We start from the raw sequence: 26836 nt of genomic DNA, 5'->3' as shown, positions 1-26836 counted from the left end.
AGGACGGCATGAAGCTAGAGAAATCTATAATTGCTTTAATTACTTAGAAGGTGAAGAGAACACCAAATTAGAATTAATACTCAAAAAATGTGATGAACACTGTAAAAGTCAGTCTGGTGAGATGCTGGAAAGATTTAACTTTTGCCATAGATGCCAGAGAAACGGAGCGCCCATCACAGACCTCAAGTTAATAACACAAGGTTGTAATTATGCTGATCTCAGAGACACTATGATAACGGATCAATTAATTTCTAGACTATCTGAAAAAAATTTGAGGGAAGAACTTTCACAAAATAAGTATCTAACTCTAGAAATCGCTATACAAAAATGCCATGCTTATGAACAAAAACAAAATCAATACTTTGAGTATTTACAAACAAAGAATCAGTATCCAGAAAATAAAATCTGTAAAAATGGCAGAAATACTCACCACGAGGCAGAGGCAGGGTTGAAACTTAAGAAGATGTAAGTTCTGAGCGGCAGCCATCTTGCACGTGTGCAGTCTGACCAGTCCGCACATGAGCACTTCCCGAAAGGAAGCAAACCGGTAAAACAGCGTTTTGCGCATGCGCGAGAAGCCACGCATGCACAGTTACGAAAAGTGCGCACAGTAAAGGAAACTCGGATTGCGCATGCGTAATCGCGTCTCCTACGCTTGATGTCAGGAGCTTCATTACGTCAGAGGACCCGGACCATGCTCACTTAAAAGGGAAATGGACAAAAATTTTAAAAAAGAGTTTTAAAGCGACAGAACCAAATTTTTTTACCTCGAAAGACAGAACAATGCTTGAACTTCTACCAGCAGTTGAAAATAACCTCCGCAGCACACTGGCACCAGCAGTTTGCACCACCCAAAGTGAAGAGCACAATGACAAATCCGAAACCAAAGAAAATAATTTGTTTATTGAACATGAAGAGCACAATGACAAATCTGAAACCAAAGATGATTTGTACATTGAAGAATACTACTCAGACATGGCTGAGTTCTTCGGATATGATGATCCTAGCATCAACAACATGGTTGAAAAGCTCAATACGAATCTGCTCATGGTAGATGAATCGAATACCATGATGCAATGGCAGATTGTGGAAACAACCTGTCAATCAGCCAAGAAGAAAACAACGCCACACAGAGAGTACAGAACGACTCCGTTGAGAGAGCACAGATCGACTCCAAAGAGAGAACACTGCACAACTCCACACAGAGAGCGATGAAAGACCTCACAGAGAGCTCGTTGACAGACTCCAGAATGGAAGCAATTAAAGACTCCAGACTGACAACCGTGCACGAAGAAGACTATGAAGGTCTATCCACCTCATCTGAGCAACCGGGAGCAGACTATGAAAGCCTACCAAGCCCACGTGAACAACAAAAAGACTATGAAAGTCTACCCAGCTTATTTGAGCCACCAGAAGAAGACTATGAAAATCTGCCCAGCTCATTTAACCAACAAGAAGACACTGAATGTCTCCCCACTGTATGTGAGAATAGTGACAATGTGATCACGATCGACATACAGGATGTGCAAGATCACAGCGAGACGGACAGATCTCAGCTCGTATGTATAGAAGCACTCAACAATCAAAGTGAAACTACTCTTGAGTCCAGTGAGACCACGTCAATTAAAGCCTCATCTACTCTTTTTTTTAAAAAAATAATTTTTATTAAAGGTTTTCATAAAATATCAATAACAAAATGAGAAAGAAAAAAGAACCCAACAGGGTTAAGTACAAAACACAATCTAAAAAAGCAACCCCTCAAACCCCTCCCCCCCCTGTACCTAAATAATAAATTAACATTAACACCCCGACTTAAGACAACACGTGTATACACCCCCTCAGATTCCACGCTTGGGGGCCTTGTATCTTTCCACTGAAGGAGAATCCTTCGCCGGCTACCAGGGACGCAAAGGCCAGAATTCCGGCCTCTTTCGCCTCCTGCACTCCCGGCTCCTCTGCCACCCCAAATATTGCGAGCCCCCAGCCTGGCTTGACCCTGGATCCTACCACCCTCGACACCGTCCTCGCTACGCCCTTCCAAAATTCCTCCAGCGCTGGGCATGCCCACAACATATGGGTGTGATTTGCTGGGCTCCCTGAGCACCTAACACACCTGTCCTCACCCCCAAAGAACCTGCTCATCCTTGTCCCGGTCATGTGTGCCCTGTGCAGGACTTTAAACTGTATGAGGCTGAGCCTCGCGCATGAAGAGGAAGAGTTCACCCTCCCTAGGGCATCTGCCCACGTCCCCTCTTCGATCTCCTCTCCAAACTCCTCCTCCCACTTACCTTTCAACTCCACCACCGAGGGCTCCTCCTCCTCCTGCATCACATGGTAAGTTTCCGAGATCTTCCCCACTCCCACCCACCCCCCCCGAGAGCACCCTGTCCTGTACTGTGTGTGGCAGTAGCCGTGGGAATTCCACCACCTGCCGTCTGGCAAATGCCCTTACCTGTAAGTACCTGAAGGTGTTCCCCGGGGGGGAGCACGTACTTCTCCTCCAGCTCACCCAAGCTAGCGAACTTCCCGTCCACAAACAGGTCCCCCAACTTTCGTATCCCTGCCCTGTGCCACCCCGAAAACCCTCAACCTGTTCTTCCTGGGGCGAACCGGTGGTTCCCCCGTAATGGGGTCCATGCCGAGGCCCTAACTTCCCCCCTATGCCGCCTCCACTGCCCCCAAATTTTGAGGGCCGCCACCACCACCGGGGTCGTGGTATACCACCTTGGAGGGAGCAGCAGCGGCGCCGTTGCCAGCGCCCCCAGACTCGTACCCACACAGGACGCCGTCTCCAGCCTCTTCCATGCAGCCCTCTCCCCCTCCATCACCCACTTGCGTACCATTGTCGCATTGGCGGCCCAGTAGTACCCACAGAGGTTGGGCAGCACCAGCCCCCCCCTATCTCTACTCCGCTCCAGGAACACCCTTCTCACCCTCGGAGTCCCTCACGCCCACACAAACCCCATTATACTCCTGTTAACCCGCCTGAAAAAAGCCTTCGGGATAAACACGGGGAGGCACTGGAACAGGAACAAAAACCTTGGGAGCACTGTCATTTTGATTGACTGCACCCTACCCACCAGGGACAGCGGCAACGCGTCCCACCTCTTGAACTCCTCCTCCATTTGCTCCACCAGCCTTGTAAAGTTAAGCCTATGCAGGGCCCCCCAGCTCCTGACCACCTGGACCCCCAAATATCTGAAGCTCCTCTCGGCCCTTTTTAGTGGGAGCTCGCCAATCCCCCTCTCCTGGTCCCCTAGCTGAACTACGAACAGCTCGCTCTTCCCCATATTGAGCTTGTACCCCGAAAAGTCCCCGAATTCCCTAAGGATCCTCATTACCTCTGGCATTCCTCCCACATACAGCAGCAGGTCGTCCGCATAAAGCAACACCCTATGCTCCTCCCCACCCCGCACCAACCCCCTCCAGTTCCTCGACTCTCTCAGTGCCATAGCCAGGGGTTCAATCGCCAGTGCGAAGAGCAGGGGGGACAGGGGACACCCCTGTCTCGTCCAACCGAAAGTACTCGGACCTCCTCCTATTTGTGGCCACACTCGCCATTGGGACCTCATACAACAGCCTAACCCACCTGACAAACCCCTCCCCAAACCCGAACCTCTTCAGCACCTCCCACAGTTACCCCCACTCCACCCTATCGAAGGCTTTCTCAGCGTCCATCGCCACCACTATCTCCGCCTCCCCCTCCCTCACCGGAAAAGCCTCATCTACTCTAATCTACCCACAAGAAAATGAAATCTTGAAGACTTTGACTCCAGAAGAGGAGCACCAAGAAACCAATGATAATTCAAGTGAACCAGAAATTACTCCAGAAGAGGAGCACCAAGGAATCAAAGAGGAATCACATTAACCACAAATGACTGATGTCACCAAGATCAATGCAACATCAGATCATTTTCACAATCCTCAAGAAGAAACGCTCAATGAAACATCAGATACCACAAAGGACACTAATACCAATAACTTTGAGAATGACTCAAATTATCCACACGGAACAGTCATTGAGCGCAACCAGAACAACAAGAAGCACAACAGAAACAAGAACAACAACAGCATCAACAAAAACAACAAGAAGCACAACAAGAACAACAACAAAAACTATAAGCGCAACAACAAAAACTATAAACGCAACAACAAAAACTACAAGCACAACAACAAAAACAACAAGAAGCATAATAAAGGCAACAACAGCAACAACAAGCACGACAAAAATAACAAGAACAACAATGAAAACAACAAAAACAGAAACAACAAGCATGACAAAAACAACAACAAGAAAAAGAACGAAACAATAAAGACAGAAACAGCAACAATGAAACAACAACTTGTATGACATGGTACAACTCTGCACATGAAGGGCAATGTAACAGCACAGCTCAAAACAATGGCAAGAGTACAAACATACCATGTCATGGCAACAAATCTCACGAATTCACATTTGCTCCACTACAAACAAGCAAACCAGTTTTCAAGAAAGATGACATACAGAATCAATACCGCAAGCACAGGAAAAATTCCAGGTCAGTCAACAAAGATGACATACAGAATCAATACCGCAAGCACAGGAAAAAGTCCACGTCAGACAACAAAGATGTCACACAGAATCGCTACCACAAGCATAGAAAAAATAGTCAAGGTCAGACAACAAAGTGATTCGACCATTCAAACACCTCATGATGACTTCTTGGTTACTTATACACAAGAACACTGACGACGTTCACAAAGAAATGACAACATCAACATCACCACGTCAACAACAGAAGAAGAAAGAACTCAATAAAGTTCATAAAGTTGGACTCATAAATATTAATTGACTTTGTATAATCATCAATATCATCGTAACTTGTACATAGGGCAAGAGTTATAGCTGGGGGAAGGGCAATTATGATGCCATTAGACGTGACTTGGGGGGGGATAAGGTGGAGAAGTAGGCTGCAAGTGTTGGGCACACTGGATAAGTGGGGCTTGTTCAAGGATCAGCTACTGCGTGTTCTTGATAAGTATGTACCGGTCAGACAGGGAGGAAGGCGTCGAGCGAGGGAACCGTGGTTTACCAAGGAAGTGGAATCTCTTGTTAAGAGGAAGAAGGAGGCCTATGTGAAGATGAAGTGTGAAGTTTCGGTTGGGGCGATGGATAGTTACAAGGTAGCGAGGAAGGATCTAAAGAGAGAGCTAAGACGAGCAAGGAGGGGACATGAGAAGTATTTGGCAGGAAGGATCAAGGAAAACCCAAAAGCTTTCTATAGGTATGTCAGGAATAAGCGAATGACTAGGGAAAGAGTAGGACCAGTCAAGGACAGGGATGGGAAATTGTGTGTGGAGTCTGAAGAGATAGGCGAGATACTAAATGAATATTTTTCGTCAGTATTCACTCAGGAAAAAGATAATGTTGTGGGGGAGAATGCTGAGCCCCAGGCTAATAGAATAGATGGCATTGAGGTACGTAGGGAAGAGGTGTTGGCAATTCTGGACAGGCTTAAAATAGATAAGTCCCCGGGACCTGATGGGATTTATCCTAGGATTCTCTGGGAGGCCAGGGAAGAGATTGCTGGACCTTTGGCTTTGATTTTTATGTCATCATTGGCTACAGGAATAGTGCCAGAGGACTGGAGGACAGCAAATGTGGTCCCTTTGTTCAAAAAGGGGAGCAGAGACAACCCTGGCAACTATAGACCGGTAAGCCTCACGTCTGTAGTGGGTAAAGTCTTGGAGGGGATTATAAGAGACAAGATTTATAATCATCTAGATAGGAATAATATGATCAGGGATAGTCAGCATGGCTTTGTGAAGGGTAGGTCATGCCTCACAAACCTTATTGAGTTCTTTGAGAAGGTGACTGAACAGGTAGATGAGGGTAGAGCAGTTGATGTGGTGTATATGGATTTCAGCAAAGCGTTTGATAAGGTTCCCCACGGTAGGCTATTGCAGAAAATACGGAGGCTGGGGATTGAGGGTGATTTAGAGATGTGGATCAGAAATTAGCTAGCTGAAAGAAGACAGAGGGTGGTGGTTGATGGGAAATGTTCAGAATGGAGTACAGTCACAAGTGGAGTACCACAAGGATCTGTTCTGGGGCCGTTGCTGTTTGTCATTTTTATCAATGACCTAGAGGAAGGCGCAGAAGGGTGGGTGAGTACATTTGCAGACGATACTAAAGTCGGTGGTGTTGTCGATAGTGTGGAAGGATGTAGCAGGTTACAGAGGGATATAGATAAGCTGCAGCGCTGGGCTGAGAGGTGGCAAATGGAGTTTAATGTAGAGAAGTGTGAGGTGATTCACTTTGGAAGGAAAAACAGGAATGCGGAATATTTGGCTAATGGTAAAGTTCTTGAAAGTGTGGATGAGCAGAGGGATCTAGGTGTCCATGTACATAGATCCCTGAAAGTTGCCACCCAGGTTGATAGGGTTGTGAAGAAGGCCTATGGAGTGTTGGCCTTTATTGGTATAGGGATTGAGTTCCGGAGTCGGGAGGTCATGTTGCAGCTGTACAGAACTCTGGTACGGCCGCATTTGGAGTATTGCGTACAGTTCTGGTCACCGCATTATAGGAAGGACGTGGAGGCTTTGGAGCGGGTGCAGAGGAGATTTACCAGGATGTTGCCTGGTATGGAGGGAAAATCTTATGAGGAAAGGCTGATGGACTTGTTGTTTTTGGAGGTTGTTTTCGTTGGAGAGAAGAAGGTTAAGAGGAGACTTAATAGAGGCATACAAAATGATCAGGGGGTTGGATAGGGTGGACAGTGAGAGCCTTCTCCCGCGGATGGAAATGGCTGGCACGAGGGGACATAACTTTAAACTGAGGGGTAATAGATATAGGACAGAGGTCAGAGGTAGGTTCTTTACGCAAAGAGTAGTGAGGCCGTGGAATGCCCTACCTGCTACAGTAGTGAACTCGCCAACATTGAGGGCATTTAAAAGTTTATTGGATAAACATATGGATGATAATGGCATAGTGTAGGTTAGATGGCTTTTGTTTCGGTGCAACATCGTGGGCCCAAGGGCCTGTACTGCGCTGTATTGTTCTATGTTCTATATCAATGGTCAATAGGACTTTAAACTAAAGATTGGGGGGAAGGGAAAGTCAGGGAACCAAGAGGTGAAGTAATCAGCGGGGAGTGTAGCTGCTTAGGAATACAAAAAAACACGAACAGACAAAACTCAAGAGTGGTTACGATTGTCCCCATCCCACAAAATATGACACAGTGTATGGAAAGGCTCAGTAAACCAAGGTCCACCACACTAAGAAAACAAAAAGGGACGGTCAATAGAGAATTAAAGGTGCTATATTTAAATGCGCGCACTGTACGGAACAAGGTAGATGAGCTTGTGGCCCAGATTGTGACTGGCAGGTATGATGTGGTAGGCATCACAGAGACATGGTTGCAGGGGGTTCAGGACTGGCATTTAAACATCCAGGGATTCACAACCTATCGAAAAGACAGAGAGGTGGGAAGAGGGGGCGGGGTTGCCTTGTTAATTAGGAACGAAATTAAATCAATAGCACTAAACGACATAGGGTCAGATGACGTGGAGTCTGTGTGGGTAGAGTTGAGGAACCACAAAGGCAAAAAAAACATAACGGGAGTTATGTACAGGCCTCCTAACAGTGGTCAGGACCGGGGGCACAAAATGCACCACGAAATAGAAAGTGCATGTCAGAAAGGCAAGGCCACAGTGATCATGGGGGACTTCAATATGCAGGTGGACTGGGCAAATAATGCTGCCAGTGGACCCAAGGAAAGGGAATTCATTGAATGTTTACAGGAGGGCTTTTTGGAACAGCTTGTGATGGAGCCCACGAGGGAACAGGCCATTCTGGACTTAGTGTTATGTAATGAGCCAGACTTGATTAATGATCATAAAGTAAGGGAGCACTTAGGAGGCAGTGATCATAATATGGTCGAATTCAATCTCCAATTTGAAAGAAAGAAGGTAGAATCAGATGTAAAGGTGTTACAGTTAAATAAAGGTAACTACAGGGGCATGAGGGAGGAACTGACGAAAATCGACTGGGAGCAGAGCCTAGTGGGAAAGACAGTAGAACAGCAATGGCAGGAGTTTCTGGGAGTAATTGAGGACACAGTACAGAGGTTCATCCCAAAGAAAAGAAAGGTTATCAGAGGGGGGATTAGGCAGCCATGGCTGACAAAGGAAGTTAGGGAATGCATCAAAGCAAAAGAGAAAGCCTATAATGTGGCAAAGAGTAGTGGGAAGTCAGAAGATTGGGAAGACTACAAAAACAAACAGAGGATAACAAAGAGAGAAATAAGGAAAGAGAGGATCAAATTTGAAGGTAGGCTAGCCAGTAACATTAGGAATGATAGTAAAAGTTTATTTAAATACATTAAAGACAAACGGGAGGTAAACATTGACATTGGGCCGCTCCAAAATGACGCTGATAATTTTGTGATGGGAGACAAGGAAATAGCTGAGGAACTGAATAAGTACTTTGCGTCAGTCTTCACAGTAGAAGACATGAGTAATATCCCAACAATTCCGGAGAGTCAGGGGGCAGAGTTGAATATGGTAGCCATCACAAAGGAGAAAGTGCTAGAGAAATTAAGAGGTCTAAATATTGATAAATCCCCAGGCCCAGATGGGCTACATCCTAGAGTTCTAAAGGAGATAGCTGAAGAAATAGTGGAGGCGTTAGTTATGATCTTTCAAAAGTCACTGGAGTCAGGGAAAGTCCCAGAGGATTGGAAAATCGCTGTTGTAACCCCCCTGTTCAAGAAGGGAACAAGGAAAAAGATGGAAAATTATAGGCCAATTAGCCTAACCTCGGTTGTTGGCAAGATTCTAGAATCCATTGTTAAGGATGAGATTTCTAAATTCTTGGAAGTGCAGGGTCAGATTAGGACAAGTCAGCATGGATTTAGTAAGGGGAGGTCGTGCCTGACAAACCTGTTAGAGTTCTTTGAAGAGATAACAAACAGGTTAGACCAAGGAGAGCCAATGGATGTTATCTATCTTGACTTCCAAAAGGCCTTTGATAAGGTGCCTCACGGGAGACTGCTGAGTAAAATAAGGGCCCATGGTATTCGAGGCACGGTACTAACATGGATTGACGATTGGCTGTCAGGCAGAAGGCAGAGAGTTGGGATAAAAGGTTCTTTTTCGGAATGGCAACCGGTGACGAGTGGTGTCCCACAGGGTTCAGTGTTGGGGCCACAGCTGTTCTCTTTATATATTAACGATCTAGATGACGGGACTGGGGGCATTCTGGCTACGTTTGCCGATGATACAAAGATAGGTGGAGGGGCAGGTAGTATGGAGGAGGTGGGGAGGCTGTAGAAAGATTTAGACAGTTTAGGAGAGTGGTCCAAGAAATGGCTGATGAAATTCAACGTGGGCAAGTGCGAGGTCTTGCACTTTGGAAAAAAGAATAGAGGCATGGACTATTTTCTAAACGGTGACAAAATTCATAATGCTGAAGTGCAAAGGGACTTGGGAGTCCTAGTCCAGGATTCTCTAAAGGTAAACTTGCAGGTTGAGTCCGTAATTAAGAAAGCAAATGCAATGTTGTCATTCATCTCAAGAGGCTTGGAATATAAAAGCAGGGATGTACTTCTGAAGCTTTATAAAGCATTAGTTAGGCCCCATTTAGAATACTGTGAGCAATTTTGGGCCCCACACCTCAGGAAGGACATACTGGCACTGGAGCGGGTCCAGCGGAGATTCACACGGATGATCCCAGGAATGGTAGGCCTAACATACGATGAACGTCTGAGGATCCTGGGATTATATTCATTGGAGTTTAGGAGGTTGAGGGGAGATCTAATAGAAACTTACAAGATAATGAATGGCTTAGATAGGGTGGATGTAGGGAAGTTGTTTCCATTAGCAGGGGAGACTAGGGCCCGGGGGCACAGCCTTAGAATGAAAGGGAGTCACTTTAGAACAGAGATGAGGAGAAATTTCTTCAGCCAGAGAGTGGTGGGTCTGTGGAATTCATTGCCACAGGGGGATGTAGTGATCTCTGTATGTGCATGTACATAAGGGGTTAATGTGTAACCAGTAGCACCACATGATCACTTGAGGGCCGGACCAACAGGGGTATAAAGGCAACCACATTGGGTCTCTCTTCCTCTCTTTTGGATGGACTGTGACCAGGACAGGAGTATCAGATTAGCTCAGATGGTTAGTGGAGTCAAGTGCAGTTACTGTAGTTAGATCTTGTTAACCTTATCACTAGTATCAATGTTAAAGTAAAGAACCACACAATCATTGTTATAGTTACTCAATAAACCTTTTGAAATGAAAATCGCTTGTCACAAGTAGGCTTCAATTAAGTTACTGTGAAAAGCCCCTTGTCGCCACATTCCGGCGCCTGTTCGGGGAGGCTGTTACGGGAATTGAACCATGCTGCTGGTCTGCCTTGGTCTGCTTCCAAAGCCAGCGATTTTGCCCTGTGCTAAACACTATTGGACGAGTTCGAGTCTTCTTCATCGAGATTCAGAAGACCTCATCAGTAACCAAGGTTTGAGTAACACATATTACACTCCATAGTATATCAAGATAATACAGGAGTGTAATAAAAGCCACCCCAGTCCAACGCCAGCATCTCCACATCATATTATAGTTCTAGCATCCAACCAAAAGGTGGTGTGAGTATGCAGGCACATGATCCGGACACACCATGTGTTCCAGGACAAGGTGTGAGAGAAAGTTTTGTAGCAGTCACATATTAGAGTAGTTCTGTAGCATCTTCGTGTAAGTTAGTGTTCGACCATTATTTCCAATTGTATTGATCCTAGACATTTTAGTAATTTGTTAGTGTAGTGTTATTAATAAATAACTTTAAAACAAAGTCTAATGTTCTTTATTCACACTACAATATCAAGATTCAACATCAGCCTGATCACCGAACATGACAAGGATTTATGATTATTTAGAAAAACATAGTTTGATTAAAGATAGCATGACTTGATAGAGGTGCACAAGCTGATGAGAGGCATGGATAGAGTGGATAGCCAGAGACTTTTCGCCAGGGTGGGCATGGCTGTCACGAGGGGACATAATTTTAAGGTGATTGGAGGAAGGTATAGAGATGTCAGAGGTAGGTTCTTTACACAGTGGTACATGTGTAGAATGCACTGCCAGCAGAGGTGGTGGAGTCAGAGTCATTAGGGGCATTTAAGCAACTCTTAGACAGGCACATGGACAGCAGTAAATTGAAGGGGTGTAGGTTAGGTTGATCTTAGATTAAGATAAATGGTCGGCACAACATCTTGGGCTGAAGGGCTTGTACTGTTCTATGTTCAATTACAGGGTGCACAGGGGCCGTGGAAATTCTGGAGGAAACAGCAGCCCAGTGACGTCACCGCGATCACGTGCCCAGCAGACGTCATGGCCACGGCGACGTCATACCGGCTGCTTGCGCACAGCCGGTTTGGAACTTACTGGGAAAATATGGTAGAGTCTGTGCGTGGGTTGATAGAAAGAAGAGCCGGTGTTGATTCCTTCAATTTCACACAACGGTTTAAACAGCCGCCTTTAATTCCCGCAGGCGAACGCTCGAATGCGCTCACCGCGCCGCAGACCTTCTCCATCACCAATATGGCTGCGGCACGGCAATCAAGTGAGACCGAGAGCGCTCACACTGCACTGCGAGGGGGAGGAGCGGGGTAGGTGTGGCGATTGTGGGGGGGGGGAGGGTAGCGGAGGGTTGAGAGAAGGGGGGGGGGCGCGATGTTACAACTGCGCCTGCGCTGTGTCCGCTTGAGAGGCCCCGCCTCCTCCTGCTGTACACCTTCGATGGGCGGAGAACGCAATGACGTCCGGAGGACGCAATGTGGTGCGGGCCCGACGTGATGACGTGTAGTTTGGGCGCGAGGACGCCGCGGGAGCGCGCGCGCTGACATTCCGAGTGACTGAGTGGCTGGAAGGGCTTAGACGGACCGAGAGCGGGAGACGATGCAGATCACGCTGAAGACCCTCCAGCAGCAAACCTTCCGCATAGACATCGATTCCGAGCAGACGGTGAGTATGTGCAAGGCCTCCTGGGCATAAGTGGAGTGGGGCGAGGAGAGGCTGCGGCGCATTGGGAGCAAGGCCGCGGGAGCGGACAGGCTAGTGGCGGTGTGGGCCTAGGCCTGGAGTAGGAGCTGGACCCGGCCTCTTGATGCCAGAATGGAGGGGAAGCCTGGTCACGCAGGATTGATAGTGGACTTTTTCCACCGTCTCGATTGGCATTGGTTGGGCTGTGGCCTTAGGAAACTCCGGGGATCCTGAGACATTCGGCCGCCTCTAGCTAGTCAGTTAGGCTGTATCCCCCCCCCCCCCCCCCAAACTGAGTTAGTGGCTCTGCGGGACTATCCCACACTGCTCTCGAGGCCTCTGGAACGGGATTGTTTACCCAGTTGTCCCACCCTGACCAGCAGTGTGGCAGAAGCTTGGCTCACCAGCCGCTGGAAGTCCCGACTGCTGCTGGGTTACACTGACTGGGCTTTAATCAGGGAAGTTGGGGAGAGACCACGTTTGGCCGGTTAGATAAAAATCTTTCTGTGTGGTAAGATATCGGCGTGGAGCGTAGTGAATAGAAGGACTGGGCATGATGCATCAAAATTAGAAAGAGTAACATTAAACCTGCACTGGGATCGAGCCCAAAACAACCATGACACAGCAGCACAGTACAGTTGTCAGTGTGAAGTGTGCAGGAGTAGCTAAGTTTGGGGCCTGCTGCTTCGTTGTTATATTGTGCTGAAATGCTCTCCATTAAGAAATAATTGTTGCAACGCCCCCGCAACCCTTTTTTATGAAAAACTAAGTTTACGTTTGGCTTAACTCGTCACTGCAAAGAAAAAGTCATGCACGTTTACACGTGTAAATCTTCAGGGATGTAAACCCTCCCCACCTTTCGAGAACATTTACCTTTTAAATCTGTTTTATATTTGTGTTTATTATTGTGTTTGTTTTATTTTGGGAGTAGTGATGGGATCTGAACATGTTAAGTTGCCCTTCAGGGAGATCATTTATTTTTCAAATTGACCGTGAAAGTGAAGTAATAAAAAGTTACTCAAATGTTTCATTACTATAGTGGTGTAACATTGTAATGTTAACAGTGTAAACATTTAATCTTCAGTAATAAGTTGGAAAGAGTGGCGATGTGTTCCATGGTGAATAAGTCCGTTTACAGCAAAGTGCAGCCAGGTGTTTCCTCCCTAGTATTATTTTGAAAACTTAAGGATTATTTTCATTGGTTTTAATTTGGGGGGGAAAATAGCAAAAGACTGAAAATGCAAACCGTGTTGGAAAACATTAGAAAGTCAGCTGGTCTTTCAGAATCAGTAAAGAGAAAGCCTGAAGGAGCGAGAATGGACGAGTGGATTACAGGTATTCGTCCAAAACCAATTTTTAAAAGTTCCATTTGAAGCCATTGTAAACAGGTTTTGAAGCACCAAATCCTTATTTTCTGATAACATTGAGTAAAGACCACCTTTAATGGCAACTTCTATTTATATCGCACTTTTAAAGTAGTGAAATGTGCTAAGGGCATGCTAAGAGACAAAATTTGACACTAAGCCACTTGATCTGTTTGTTCAGATGACCAAAAAGCTTGGTCAAAGAGACTGGTTTTAAGGAATGCCTTAAAGGGGGAGAGAACTTGCAGTTTTTGACATTGCAGCAAGCTCTAACTACATTTAAAAACACATTTTCTGTGTTTTGGTAATTGAACTGTTGCATTATGTAAATGGATGAATGGTGAAAGATAATGATTACTGATATTGTCTTGTTTAAAGCTGTTTTTAGCTTTCCCAGTGGCTTAGCTAATAAGTAGACCACGTTGAGTCATTCCGAGCAGACGGTCTTCTGTGGTTTTATTCCTTGTCTGTACTTTAGCTAATCTGACCCATGGCAACATTTAGGGTCCTATCGATTTCAGCTACCAAGGGCTAGGGAGGGGAAAGCTTACATAGGAACAGAGGAATTAGGAGCAGAAGTAGGCGATTCAGCCCTTCGAGCCTGTTCCACCATTCAATCAGATCATGGCTGATCTCTTCCTAGCTTGTATCATAGTTCCCCTTGATTGATTTTCAGTAACTCCTGCTGGAAAATGCATCTCAGAACAGGATTGAGCTCTACTTTGATTTAGGCTTGACTCATATATGGGCTTTTGAAGTCAAGAACAGCCACAACAGTAAGGTATTGGTGCCCATGAATTCATATTTCAGCTAGAGTTGGTGCTTGGCACCTGTGAAATTGAGCTCCAGCAAACTTCCAGAAAAATGGGATGTGTTTTAGCTTCTAATTCTGCTTCATTCTGTTTGTGTGTTACCCTTTGACCATTGACCCAGTGCATATAATATCTGGATAACATGTAAGTGATTGCACACTTGGTGAAAGTACTTGCGTAAAATAAAATTCTCAATCTTTACAGTGAAAACTGTAAATTGTTTGGAATGGAGGTTTCTTTAACAACGAACATTATTTTTAAAAAAATATTTTTTCTGTGACTTGAATTCTTTCTATTTTATGTCTGGCACCTTTATTCTTGGGTTGGCAGGGGTAGAGAAATGTGAATTTTTATTGAAACAGTTTGCCTTGTACATCACACTTTCTTCTGCCCGAGGATGCACAGATGATTTGTTCCCAGGTTTAATAATATCACAGTTGTCATAATTCAGAGTACATGGGAGTGAAGCCTGAGTGACTTAATCCTGTTCTTCCCTTGGAAAGGGTCTCATTGCTAATGTGTGCACATGGGACTTTAAAAGAAAATTAGTCTGGAACTTAAGGGTAGCTAGCAGATTTGCACAGCGGAATCTACAACAGTGGTTCCCAACCTGTGCCCTGTGGGCCACTGGTGGTCTGTAAGGGTACTGCATAAGAACTAGGAGCAGGAGTAGGCCATCTGGCCCCTCGAGCCTGCTCCACCATTCAATGAGATCATGGCTGATCTTTTGTGGACTCAGCTCCACTTTCCGGCCCAAACACTTTAAAAATCTATCTATCTTTATCTTAAAAACATTTAATGAAGGAGCCTCTACTGCTTCACTGGGCAAGGAATTCCATAGATTCACAACCCTTTGGGTGAAGAAGTTCCTCCTAAACTCAGTCCTAAATCTACTTCCCCTTATTTTGAGGCTATGCCCCCTAGTTCTGCTTCCACCCACCAGTGGAAACAACCTCCCCGCATCTATCCTATCTATTCCCTTCATAATTTTATATGTTTCTATAAGATCCCCTCTCACCCTTCTAAATTCCAACGAGTATAGTCCCAGTCTACTCAACCTCTCCTCGTAATCCAACCCCTTCAGCTCTGGGATTAACCTAGTGAATCTCCTCTGCACACCCTCCAGTGCCAGTACATCCTTTCTCAAGTAAGGAGACCAAAACTGAACACACTACTCCAGGTGTGGCCTCACTAACACCTTATACAATTGCAGCAGAACCTCCCTAGTCTTAAACTCCATCCCTCTAGCAATGAAGGACAAAATTCCATTTGCAGGTGGTCAGTTTGCCTGTTTCATGCCCATGGAGAAAAAATAACTTGTACCTCTTATGTAGCATACTAATAATCCTTGTTAAATTACTTTAACAATTATTTTCGGTTTTAATCTCTGTAATTAAATAGTGTGGGCAGAAGTGGGCTTTCAATGAAGCTCAGTGCTGCAGTGCGGGGCTCTCGTCTATGGGGGCCCCCCGTATGGAAAGGTCACTGTTGTGGTGGGGACACCCATCAGAGCCAGGGTAGCTCTAAATTTGCTGATCGGCTCATTCTTGGGCTATACAGAATAACATCGGGCTCTGATTGGTGGATTCCCCTTTAGAGCAGGAAAGCAGTTTGCCAAGCATTGAGAGGTGGTGGAGACTTAGAGCAGTTCAGACACATATCTCCTGAATTACAGCGAATTGAAGAGCAGCGAGGTTTCTGATGGGTAGCCTGGGACAAATGTGAGGTCGCCAACCTAACATTGAGGTGCGAGCCTGCAAAGCCTTCAGCGAGGTGAGGAGACAGTGCTGGCCAATGGCTAGTCGTGCAACCAACCAAAAAGAACCGAGGCCACCGGGCCAGATACCCAGCAGCCAGCCAGGAGCACCTGTGGTCTTTGAGGCCTGGTCAACCAAGCTAGAGCCCAGGGGTGAGCAGAGCAGCAGTCGGGAGATACGAAGAAGGCCAGGCACGCGCTGGCTTTGTGTCTCGGTGAATCGGGGAGCAGCGGCCAGTGGGAGCAGGGCGACTCAAATGGAGCCAGAGGAGAGCCAGGCAGTAGAGCTGAGAGTGAGGGGGCTGGACTGGGCAGCAAACAGACCAGGCAGTGATGGCGAGAGAGAGCAGAATCCAGGCCAGATAGCCATGTAGCCAGCATGAAACACTCAAGGTTCTCGGGGCTCAAGGCCTGGCCACCAGAGCGAGAGCGGAGAGGTGCGACAAAGGTCAGGCAAATACCGGTGTCGTGTCTCAGGGAATGAAGAGCAGCATCGTGACTCGGAATCACGGAGCAGCAGAAGCGGGGCGAGTCGACCAGAGGCCAGCCAGGCAGGGCTGAGAGTGAGGGTCGGCCAGCAACCAACATCTATCATCTTTACCTCGAGAGAGCAAGGCAGCTTTATAGAACTGCCCTGTCACAGTGCTTTAAGGCTGCATTTCTCTCAGAACTACCGGGCTAATGTTTGGCTTAAAGTTGCCTAGGTACACCCAGAACTGTCCCACAAGGCAGTAAAGTTTCTGATGCCTTTCCCTACCGTTGCGAGACTGGATTTTCAGGGCTATATGGATTGTAGACCAAATATTGGAATAAACATAACATTGAACCAGATCTCCGATTGAGGCTGCCATACCTGACATCCAGCGCTTGATGTCTGCGAAACAGAATCAGCTGCCTTGTTTTAAAAAAAAAATAAAAAAATTTATTCTCCATTTTCCTTCAAAATTTACACCTCACCCACAAACAGTAAACGGTAACAAATACAAAATCAATCCCCTTAACAATACCAACGATCCCATCCTCCCACCACCCCAAACAACGGCCCACCTGTCAATATATGCATCCCCCCCCCCCCCCACTCAACGCCCTCCAACCTCTGAAAGAGTACCGTACATGATGCAAAAGAGTTGCCCCCCGCGCCCAGTCTCCACATCCTCCCGTCCACTGCCTCTTGTAAGACTCCTCCTCCCAACCTCTGTTCCTTCCCCCCAACTTTCCACCCCGGCTAGACCACTCGGACCCTGTTCTGCCAGGTTCCGATGGCCGCAGCCCCTCCCCCACCTCACTCCTGTTCACTGGCCGGCTTAAACCGGCCAGTGTGGAGGCCCCCGCCCGGGTCCCTTTCCCCCTTGCCCAGCCCTAGGAAAGCCCAGAAATCCCCTTTTAGCACACACAGCCCGCATATCCACCTACACCCCAAAGAGCCCTCATTTCGAGTGAAGTCCCATCACTTCCCTTGTCCAAATATATACAACATTGGCTCCTTTTAGCCCATACACCCGCACGCAGTGAAACAAAAAAGAAGAAAATACAGTCACGAGGTTACATCGGCGCATGGCCATTTCTCAGTTCTGCCACAGTCCTTCTGCCTTCGCAAACTCCTCCGCTGCTTCCGCCGTTACAAAATAAAAGTCCCTAAGCTTGTAAGTCACCCTCAACTTCACTGGATATACAATGCCGCACTGCACCTTGCTAATGTACAGTGCCCTCTTCACCCGGTTGAAGGCAGTCCGTCTCCTCGCCAGCTCCACCGTAAAGTCCTGGTATACACGTATACCAGCTCCAGCCCACTGCACCACCCGCTTCTGCTTGGCCCAGCTCAGGACCTTCTTCACACTGTACCTACGGAAGCACAGAGTCACTACCCTTGGTGGCTCACTCGCCTTTGGTACAGGCCTCCACGACCGATGAGCCCGATCCAGTTCATATCGGGAGGGATCCTCCCCCTCCCCCAATAATTTTGCCAGCATCGCGGCAAAATATTCAGTCGGCCTCGGTCCTTCAACTCCTTTGGGCAGCCCCACAATCCTCAAATTCTGTCGCCTGGATATGTTTTCCAGGGCTTCCCATTTTTCCTCGCAGATCCTTGTTAATGTCCACCACCTTCCGCATCTCCTTCCCCATCGAGGCAAGTTGATCACCGTGCTGCAATAACGTCTCCTCCACTTCCTTCAGCGCCTCCCCTTGCTCTCGCACCTCTGCCACTGCACTCGCCACCGCCTTCATCACCGGGGAAATCGCCTCCTCCACCAGCACACTCAAAACCTCCCTCATCTCCTTCCTCATTGTCTCCATGTATTTTGTAAACTGCCTTTCGAATTCCGCAGCCATCACCGTAGTTATTTCTTCAGCCGTAAGCAATGCGGCCTCCCCTGGTGCTCCAGCCTCCATTTTCCTTGGTGACCCCGCGGTGACCTTTCCACTCCCCGACGGACCTTCAGCTGTTTTCCTTACGGACGTTCTTTTGCTCACCCTCGACATTTTTCTTCACTCTGCTGCCTCTGTGCCTTCTCCATGCTTTTGCCGCTCCGTGGACCCTGGGACCGGGCTTAAAGCCCGGAAAATGCCGTTCCCGAACGGGAGCCCTCCATTGTGCAGCCGCCTCCCGCCCGCCGTCACCGGAAGTCAATCAGCTGCCTTGTTAAGGCTAAGCTTTATCTTTTTCCACTGTTAGGCCTATTTCAGGTAAATGTGCTGTCAAGACTGTGCATCATAAACTATTAGAAATAGCTGTGTTTTTAATACCCACTTGATTAGTTCAACTCCCGTCAGCGATAGGCTACATAAATAATGTTTAAAACTGCTTGTGTACGTGGCGGTCCGCAAAGCTTTTGATGACAATCCGTGGTCCCCATAAAGGACAAGGTTGGGAACTGCTGATCTAGAACACGTCTGCTTCCTTTTTTCCCTATCCAGAGTAGTTGAAGTGGTGCAACTTCATTCAGTTTTCAAGCTGGCTTCCAGCTGCTTGTGCAATCAGAATGCCCAAGAGAAGGTGATCTGATCTCTGGTGCAATCTAATGAATGTGGCGGCCAGATGTTCCCTGCCTTCAAAATGGGAACATCCCATAGGGCATTTCTACTGCTTGTGTGAGAAGTCGCCCACTGTTTAGTTTGGAAGACTGGTGTAGACCACTTGCTTTTCTTTCTAGAAAGGATGTTGACCTTCGGCTTTGATCATTTACTGGATGAGGTACAGGTTCAAATGGTGTCTATATGTGGAGAGAAAAAACTGCATTTATATAGCACCTTTTGCAACTTTAGGATGTCTCATGAAGTACATTTTCTCCTTCAAATCTGCCATCATAGACTTTCTCCTCATAAGGTCAGCCCTGTAACTCTCCATACTTTAAAACCCCAGCTCCATTTCCAAACCCCTCAAAATTATGTCCCAGATTTCTGGTGCTCCATGCTTGATTCCCACCAGTCGGATTTCTGCCTCTGCCACAGTACAGAAATGCCTCCTCTCAAAGTCACATCACATCCTATGTGATTGTGTCAATAAAGTGTCCCTCCCTGTCTGCAGCCTTTAACAGAGTTGATCACACCATCCTCCCCATGGCGCACTGTCACCCAGCTGGGTTGGGACAGCGCTCACCATATTCCATTTTATCTATTTACTCATAGCTATATAATCACCTGCAATAGCTTCTTGTGTCCTTTAAGAATATATTCTTGTCTCTCCTCAGTGACACCTTTGGAAAACAATATCATTTTCCACTAAAGTTTTTTTTCGAAAAATATTTTATTGAGGCATTTCTATATGTGTGTGTGTATTATCTATCTATATATATATATATATATATATAGATCTACACACATCAAACACAACAAACCACGAGTCCCACCATTCTAATAAGATCCATCTCTGGGGCAGCACGGTAGCACAGTGGTTAGCATTGCAGCTTCATGGCACCGAGGTCCCAGGTTCTGGGTCACTGTCCGTGTGGAGTTTGCACATTCTCCCCGTGTTTGCATGGGTTTCGCCCCCACAACCCAAAATGTGCCGGCTAGGTGGATTGGCCACGCTAAATTGCCTCTTAATTGGGAAAAAAATTAATTGGGTACTCTAAATTTATATTTAAAAAAATAAGATCTGTCTCTGGACTACCAAGGAGGCAAAGACCAAGACATCGGCCTCTCTCACCCCCTGGACTCCCGGTTCCCCTGGACTCCAAAGAGCGTCACTTCTGGACTTGGGGCCACCTTCACCTTTAAGACTTCCGACATAACATCGACGAACCCCTGCCAGAATCCCCCTAGCTTCGGACAGGTCCAAAACATTGATATGATTCCCGGGCCCACCCGTGCTCTGCCCACATCTATCCTCCACCGCTTCAAAAAACCTGCTCATCCTGGCCACAGTCATGTGCCCTGTGAACCACCTTGAACTGACTAAGGCTAAGCCTAGCACACAAAGAGGACGCGTTCACCCTCCTCCCAGCTTCCACCTCTCCCCACTCTTCCTCCCACTGAAACTTCACTACCCCATCGGGACTCCCTCCCAATCTATCAACTCCTTATAAATTTCCGACACTTCACCTTCATCTACTCCTCTTTTTGACACCACCTTGTCCTGGGGCCCCCCAAGCAAATCTATGATTCCTGCAGATCGGTGCCCAAACCGAGGCCCCTTCCAGCATCAGGTGCTGCCACCAATGTCCCCACACCCTCAGGGCCGCCACTGCTACAGGGCTTGTGGAGTACCTGGCCAGAAATGGTAAAGGCGCTGTCCTGTCTGTGTGGAGTTTGCACATTCTCCACGTGTCTGCGTGAGTTTCACCCCCACAACCCAAAAATGTACAGGTTAGGTGGATTGGCCACACAAATTGCCCCTTAATTGGAAAAAATTCATTGGGTATTCTAAATTTATTTTAGAAAAAGGTGTCAGCAGTGCCCCCCAAACTCGAGTCTTTACAAGAGGCTGCCTCCATCTGCTCCCATACCGACCCTCCCCCACTTCCTAACCATGGCTTTATTCGCCGCCCAATAGTAATTCAACAAAATTCGGAAGAGCTAGCCACCCCCCTCGATCCACGGGGCTTTGCCCGCCCAAACAAATCCCAAAATCAGTGCATTCACCCTCCTAAACAAAATCCTTTGGAATGAAGATCGGGAGATTCTGGAACACAAATAAGAACCTCGGGAGAACTGTCATCTTCATCAATCGCACTCGTCCCGCCAGCGACAGCGGAAGCACATCTCATCTCCTAAAATCCCCCTTCATCTGTTCCACCAACCGAGCCAGATTCAGCTTATGCAGCTGCTTCCAACCCCGTGTCACCTGAATACCGAAAGCTCGCCCCCACTACTCTAAAATGGCAACTCCCCCAGCCTCCTGCTCCTTCGCTGGATCGGAAAAACATCACTCTTCCCCATATTCAATTTGTACCCCGAGAACCGGCTGAATTCCTCCAACATGCTCATAATCCCCCCAATAACTTCCGAAGGATTTGATATATCGAGCAGTGGATCATCTGTACAACAAGACCCTATGCCCTGCCCCCCCCCACACACACACTACGCCCTGCCAGTCCTTTGACGCTCTCAGCGCCATTGCCAATGGCTCGAAAGCCAAGGCAAAGAGCAATGGCGAGAGTGGGCATCCCTGCCTCATTCCCTGGTGCAACCTGAAGTACTCCAATTCACCTGGTTCGTTTGCACATTCGCTGTCGGCGCCCGGTTCAACAGCTGGACCTAATCTGCAAACCCCTGCCCAAACCGTCCTAGCACCTCCCACAAATAGTCACTCTCCACCCGATCAAAGGCATTCTCTGCATTCAAGGTGGCCACCTCCACATTTCGGCCCTCCGGGGGCATTATAGTATTTAACAACCGCCTGATGTTAGCCGACAGATGCCTCTCCTTAAGCCCCATCTGGTCCTCCCCTATCACCCCTTGCACACAGTCCTCAATCCTTGAGGCCAAGATCTTGGCCAGCAACTTAGCATCCACGTTTAATAATGAAATTGGCCTGTAGGACCCACACTGCTCCGATCCTTTTCCCTCTTTAGAATTAAGGAGATCGATGCCTGCCGTAGTGTAGGGGGGAGTACTCCCTTGACTGATTGAATGCCCTGACCAGCAGGGGCCCCAAGCCATAGAATCATAGAATTTACAGTGCAGAAGGAGGCCATTCGGCCCATCGAGTCTATACTGGCCTTGGAAAGAGCACCCTACTTAAGTCCACATCTACACCCTATCCCCGTAACCCAGTAACACCACCTAACCTTCTTTGACACCAAGGACAATTTAGGATGGCCAATCCACCTAACCTGCATGTCTTTGTATGGTGGGAGGAAACCGGAGCACCCGGAGGAAACCCATGCAGACACGGGGAGAATGTGCAGACTCCACACAGGCAGTGACCCAAGCTGGGAATTGAACCTGGGACCCTGGAGCTGTGATGCAACTGTGCTAACTACTGTGCTGCCCCAAAAACATTTTATAAAATTCCACCAGGAACCCATCCAGGCCCGGGGCCTTCCCTGCCTGCATCGCCCCATGCCCTCCAACACCTCCGCCAGCTCCCTCCACCCTAGGAAACTTCAACCCATCCAAAATGCGCGTCATGCCCTCCACCCCGGTTGGAGGTTCTGACTCATACAATCTCTTGTAATAGTCCCTGAACACCCCATTCACCCCTGCTGGGGCCGAGACCGTGTCTCTCTCCTCCCCATCCTTCACCCTTCCGATCTCCCTCGCTGCCTCCTGCTTCCTCAGTTGATGTGCCAACATGCCTTTTCCACATATTCATAGACCGCCCCCTTAGCCCTCCTCAGCTGCCATACTGCCTTACCTGTAGATATCAGTCCAAACTCCAGCTGAAGTTTCTGCTGCTCCCTCAACAACCCCACCTCCAGGGGCTCCTAATACCTCCTAGCTACCTGCGGAATCTCATCCACTAACCTTGCCATCTCCTCCCGCTCTATCTTGTCTATGTGCCCGCATTGAAATAAACTCCCCCCTCAGTGCCTGCCTTCAGTGCCTCGCACAGTGTGGCAGCTGAAACCTCACCCATTTCATTCAGCTCCACATATCTCCAAATAGCAGCCCTCACCCGCTTACAAACCTCCTCATCTGCCAACAGCCCCACATCCAACCTCCACTGCAGGCACTGTCTCCCCCCGCACCCCGATTCACTTGCAAGTCCACCCAATGCAGCACATGGTCTGAAACCATAATTGCCGCGTTCTCCGAACTGACTACCCCCCCCCCCCCGCTAACAACGTCCTGTCCAACACAAAATAGTCAATCCGGGAGCACACCCCATGTACATAGGAGAAAAACAAAAATTCCTTCGCCCTCGGCCGACCAAACCTCCACGGGCCCACTCGCCCCATACATAGAACATATGTTCCATAAACCCTCTCAATTCCCTCGTCACCGCCGATACTCTCCTCGACCGTCGGCCTCGATCAATCCAATTTTGGCTCAAGAACCATGTGAAAATCCCCCCCGGACATAAACAATAAATCAACATTAACACCCCGACTTAACACAAGTATCTACAATCCCTCAGACCCTCCAGTGTAAATAACAAAAACAAATTAATAAAGTGACACCCCCCCCCCCCCCCCCCCCCATTGACCAATGTCTACCGCTCTGCCAGGAAGTCTTAAGAACGGTTACCACCGCCTAAAGAACCCTTGTACCGACCCTCTCAAGGCGAATTTTACCCCCTCCACCTTAATAAACCCCGCCATATCATTCATCCAGGATTCCACGCTTGGGGGCCTCGCAGCCTTCCACTGAAGAAGAATCCTTCGCCGGGCTATCAGGTATGCAAAGGCCAGAATTCCGGCCTCTTTCGCCTCCTGCACTCCCGGCTCCTCTGCCACACCAAATATTGCGAGCCCCCAGCCTGGCTTGACCCTGGATCCTACCACCCTCGACACCGTCCTCGCTACGCCCTTCCAAAATTCCTCCAGCGCTGGGCATGCCCAGAACATATGGGTGTGATTTGCTGGGCTCCCTGAGCACCTAACACACCTGTCCTCACCCCCAAAAACCCGACTCATCCTTGTCCCGGTCATGTGTGCCCTGTGAAGCACCTTAAACTGTATGAGGCTGCGCCTCGCGCACGATGAGGAAGAGTTCACCCACCCCAGGGCATCTGCCCACGTCCCTTCCTCAATTTCCTCTCCCAACTCCTCCCCCCCACTTACCTTTTACCTCCACCGCCGAGGGCTCCTCCTCCTCCTGCATCACCTGGTAAGTTTCCGAGATCTTCCCCACTCCCACCCACCCCACCCGAGAGCACCCTGTCCTGTACTGTGTGTGGCCGTAGCCGTGGGAATGCCGCCACCTGCCGTCTGGCAAACGCCCTTACCTGTAAGTACCTGAAGGTGTTCCCCGGGGGGGAGCCCGTACTTCTCCTCCAGCTCACCCAGGCTCGCGAACTTCCCGTCCACAAACAGGTCCCCCAACGTTCGTATCCCTGCCCTGTGCCACCCCGCAAACTCTCCACCTGTTCTTCCTGGGGCGAACCGGTGGTTCCCCCGTAATGGGGTCCCCGCCGAGGCCCCCACTTCCCCCCTGTGCCGCCTCCACTGCCTCCAAATTTTGAGGGCAGCCACCACCACCGGGCTCGTGGTATACCTCCTTGGAGGGAGCGGCGCCGTTGCCAGCGCCCCCAGACTCGTACCCACACGTCTCCAGCCTCTTCCATGCAGCCCCCTCCCCCTCCATCACCCACTTGCGCACTATTGTCGCATTGGCGGCCCAGTAGTATCCACAGAGGTTGGGCAGCGCCAGTCCCCCCCTATCTCTACTCCGCTCCAGGAACACCCTTCTCACCCTTGGAGTCCCTCGTGCCCACACAAACCCCATTATACTCCTGGTAACCCGCCTGAAAAAAGCCTTCGGGATAGACACGGGGAGGCACTGGAACAGGAACAAAAACCTTGGGAGCACCGTCATTTTGATTGACTGCACCCTACCCGCCAAGGACAGCGGCAACGCATCCCACCTCTTGAGCTCCTCCTCCATTTGCTCCACCAGCCTTGTAAAAAAAATGTTATTAAAAAAAAAAATTTATTCTCCTTTTTCACATTTTCTCCCACATTTACATCCATCAACAATAAACAATAATCAGCAAGATATGTCAGTCCCCATAATAACAACGATCCCATTTACCCACCAACCCCCAAACCTCAACCCGCATGTTTACATAAACAAATGACAAAAAGGAATCAAGGATTACCCGTAGTCACCCTTAATCTTACACAGCCCCCAACCACCACCCCAGGTCTCCAGCTCCTCCCGTCCATTGCCTCTTGTAAAACTCCTCTTCCCAACCTCTGTTCCTTCCCCCCAACTTTCCACCCCGGCTAGACCACTTGGACCCTGTTCTGCCAGGCTCCGATGGCCGCAGCCCCTCCCCCCACCCCACTCCCGTTCACTGGCCGGCTTAAACCGGCCAGCGTGGAGGCCCCCGCCCGGGTCCCTTTCCCCCTTGCCCGGCCCTAGGAAAGCCCAAAGATCCCCTTTTAGCACACACACCCCGCATATCCACCTACACCCCAAAGAACCCTCATTTCGAGTGAAGTCCCGTCCCTTCCCTTGTCCAAATATATACCACATTGGCTCCTTTAGTCTCTACACCCGCGCGCAGTGATACAAAAAAGAAGAAAATACAGTCATGAGGTTACATCGGCACATGGCCATTCCTCAATTTGTCAGTTCTGCCACAGTCCTTCTGCTTTCGCAAACTCATCCGCTGCTTCCGTCGTTCCAAAATAAAAGTCCCTGAGCTTGTAAGTCACCCTCAGCTTCACTGGATATACAATGCCGCACCGCACCTTGCTAATGTACAGTGCCCTCTTCACCCGGTTGAAGGCAGCCCGCCTCCTTGCCAGCTCCACCGTAAAGTCCTGGCATATACGTATACCAGCTCCAGCCCACTGCACTACCCGCTTCTGCTTGGCCCAGCTCAGGACCTTCTCCTTCACACTGTACCTACGGAAGCACAGAATCACTGCCCTTGGCGGCTCACTCGCCTTTGGTACAGGCCTCCACTACCGATGAGCCCGATCCAGTTCGTATCGGGAGGGATCCTCCCCCTCCCCCAATAGTTTTGCCAGCATCGCGGCAAAATACTCAGTCGGCTTCGGTCCTTCAACTCCTTCGGGCAGCCCCACAATCCTCAAATTCTGTCGCCTGGATCTGTTTTCCAGTTCTTCCATTTGTCCTCGCAGATCCTTGTTTGTATCCATCACCTTCCGCATCTCTTTCCCCATCGAGGCAAGTTGATCACCGTGCTGCAATAACGTCTCCTCCACTTCCTTCAGCGCCTCCCTTTGCTCTCGCACCTCCGCCACTGCGCTCGCCACCTCCGTCCTCACCGGGGAAACCGCCTCCTCCACCAGCACACTCAAAACCTCCCTCATCTCCTTCCTCACCGTCTCCATGCATTTCGCAATCTGCGCCAACTGCTTTTCAAATTCCGCAGCCATCACCTTAGTTATTTCTTCAACCGTAAGCAGTGCGGCCTTCCCTGGTGCTCCAGCCTCCATTTTCCTTGTTGACCCCGCGGTGACCTTTCCACTCCCCGACGGACCTTCAGCTGTTTTTTTTTTCCGGCAGTTTTTTTGCTCACCCTCAACATTTACCAGCCTTGTAAAATTAAGCCTATGCAGGGCCCCCCCAGCTCCTGGACTCCCAGATACCTGAAGCTCCTCCCTGCCTTTTTTAGTGGGAGCTCACCAATCCCCCTCCCCTGGTCCCATAGATGAACTACGAACAGCTCGCTCTTCCCCATATTGAGCTTGTACCCCGAAAAGTCCCCGAATTCCCAAAGAATCCTCATTACCTCCGGCATTCCTCTCACCGGGTCCGCCACATACAGCAGCAGGTCGTCCACATAAAGTGACACCCTATGCTCC

The 26836-nt window shown here is 48.6% G+C and overlaps 1 protein-coding gene across 1 annotated transcript in view; it reads left to right on the top strand.

Moving 5' to 3' along the window:
• LOC140395273 (calreticulin-like) overlaps positions 1–26836 on the top strand; it is a 220808-nt gene that overhangs the window by 111387 nt on the left and 82585 nt on the right. Inside the window, exon 10 of the mRNA XM_072482842.1 lies at positions 11932–12000. Within this exon, the coding sequence (XP_072338943.1) occupies positions 11932–12000 (69 nt within the window). The remainder of the gene's footprint in view (positions 1–11931; positions 12001–26836) is intronic.

This window comes from Scyliorhinus torazame, chromosome 18 (assembly GCF_047496885.1).
Source record: "Scyliorhinus torazame isolate Kashiwa2021f chromosome 18, sScyTor2.1, whole genome shotgun sequence".
NCBI lineage: Eukaryota > Metazoa > Chordata > Chondrichthyes > Carcharhiniformes > Scyliorhinidae > Scyliorhinus > Scyliorhinus torazame.
Note: the sequence above shows the minus strand (reverse complement) of the source record. Positions and strands in the feature narration are given on the sequence as shown.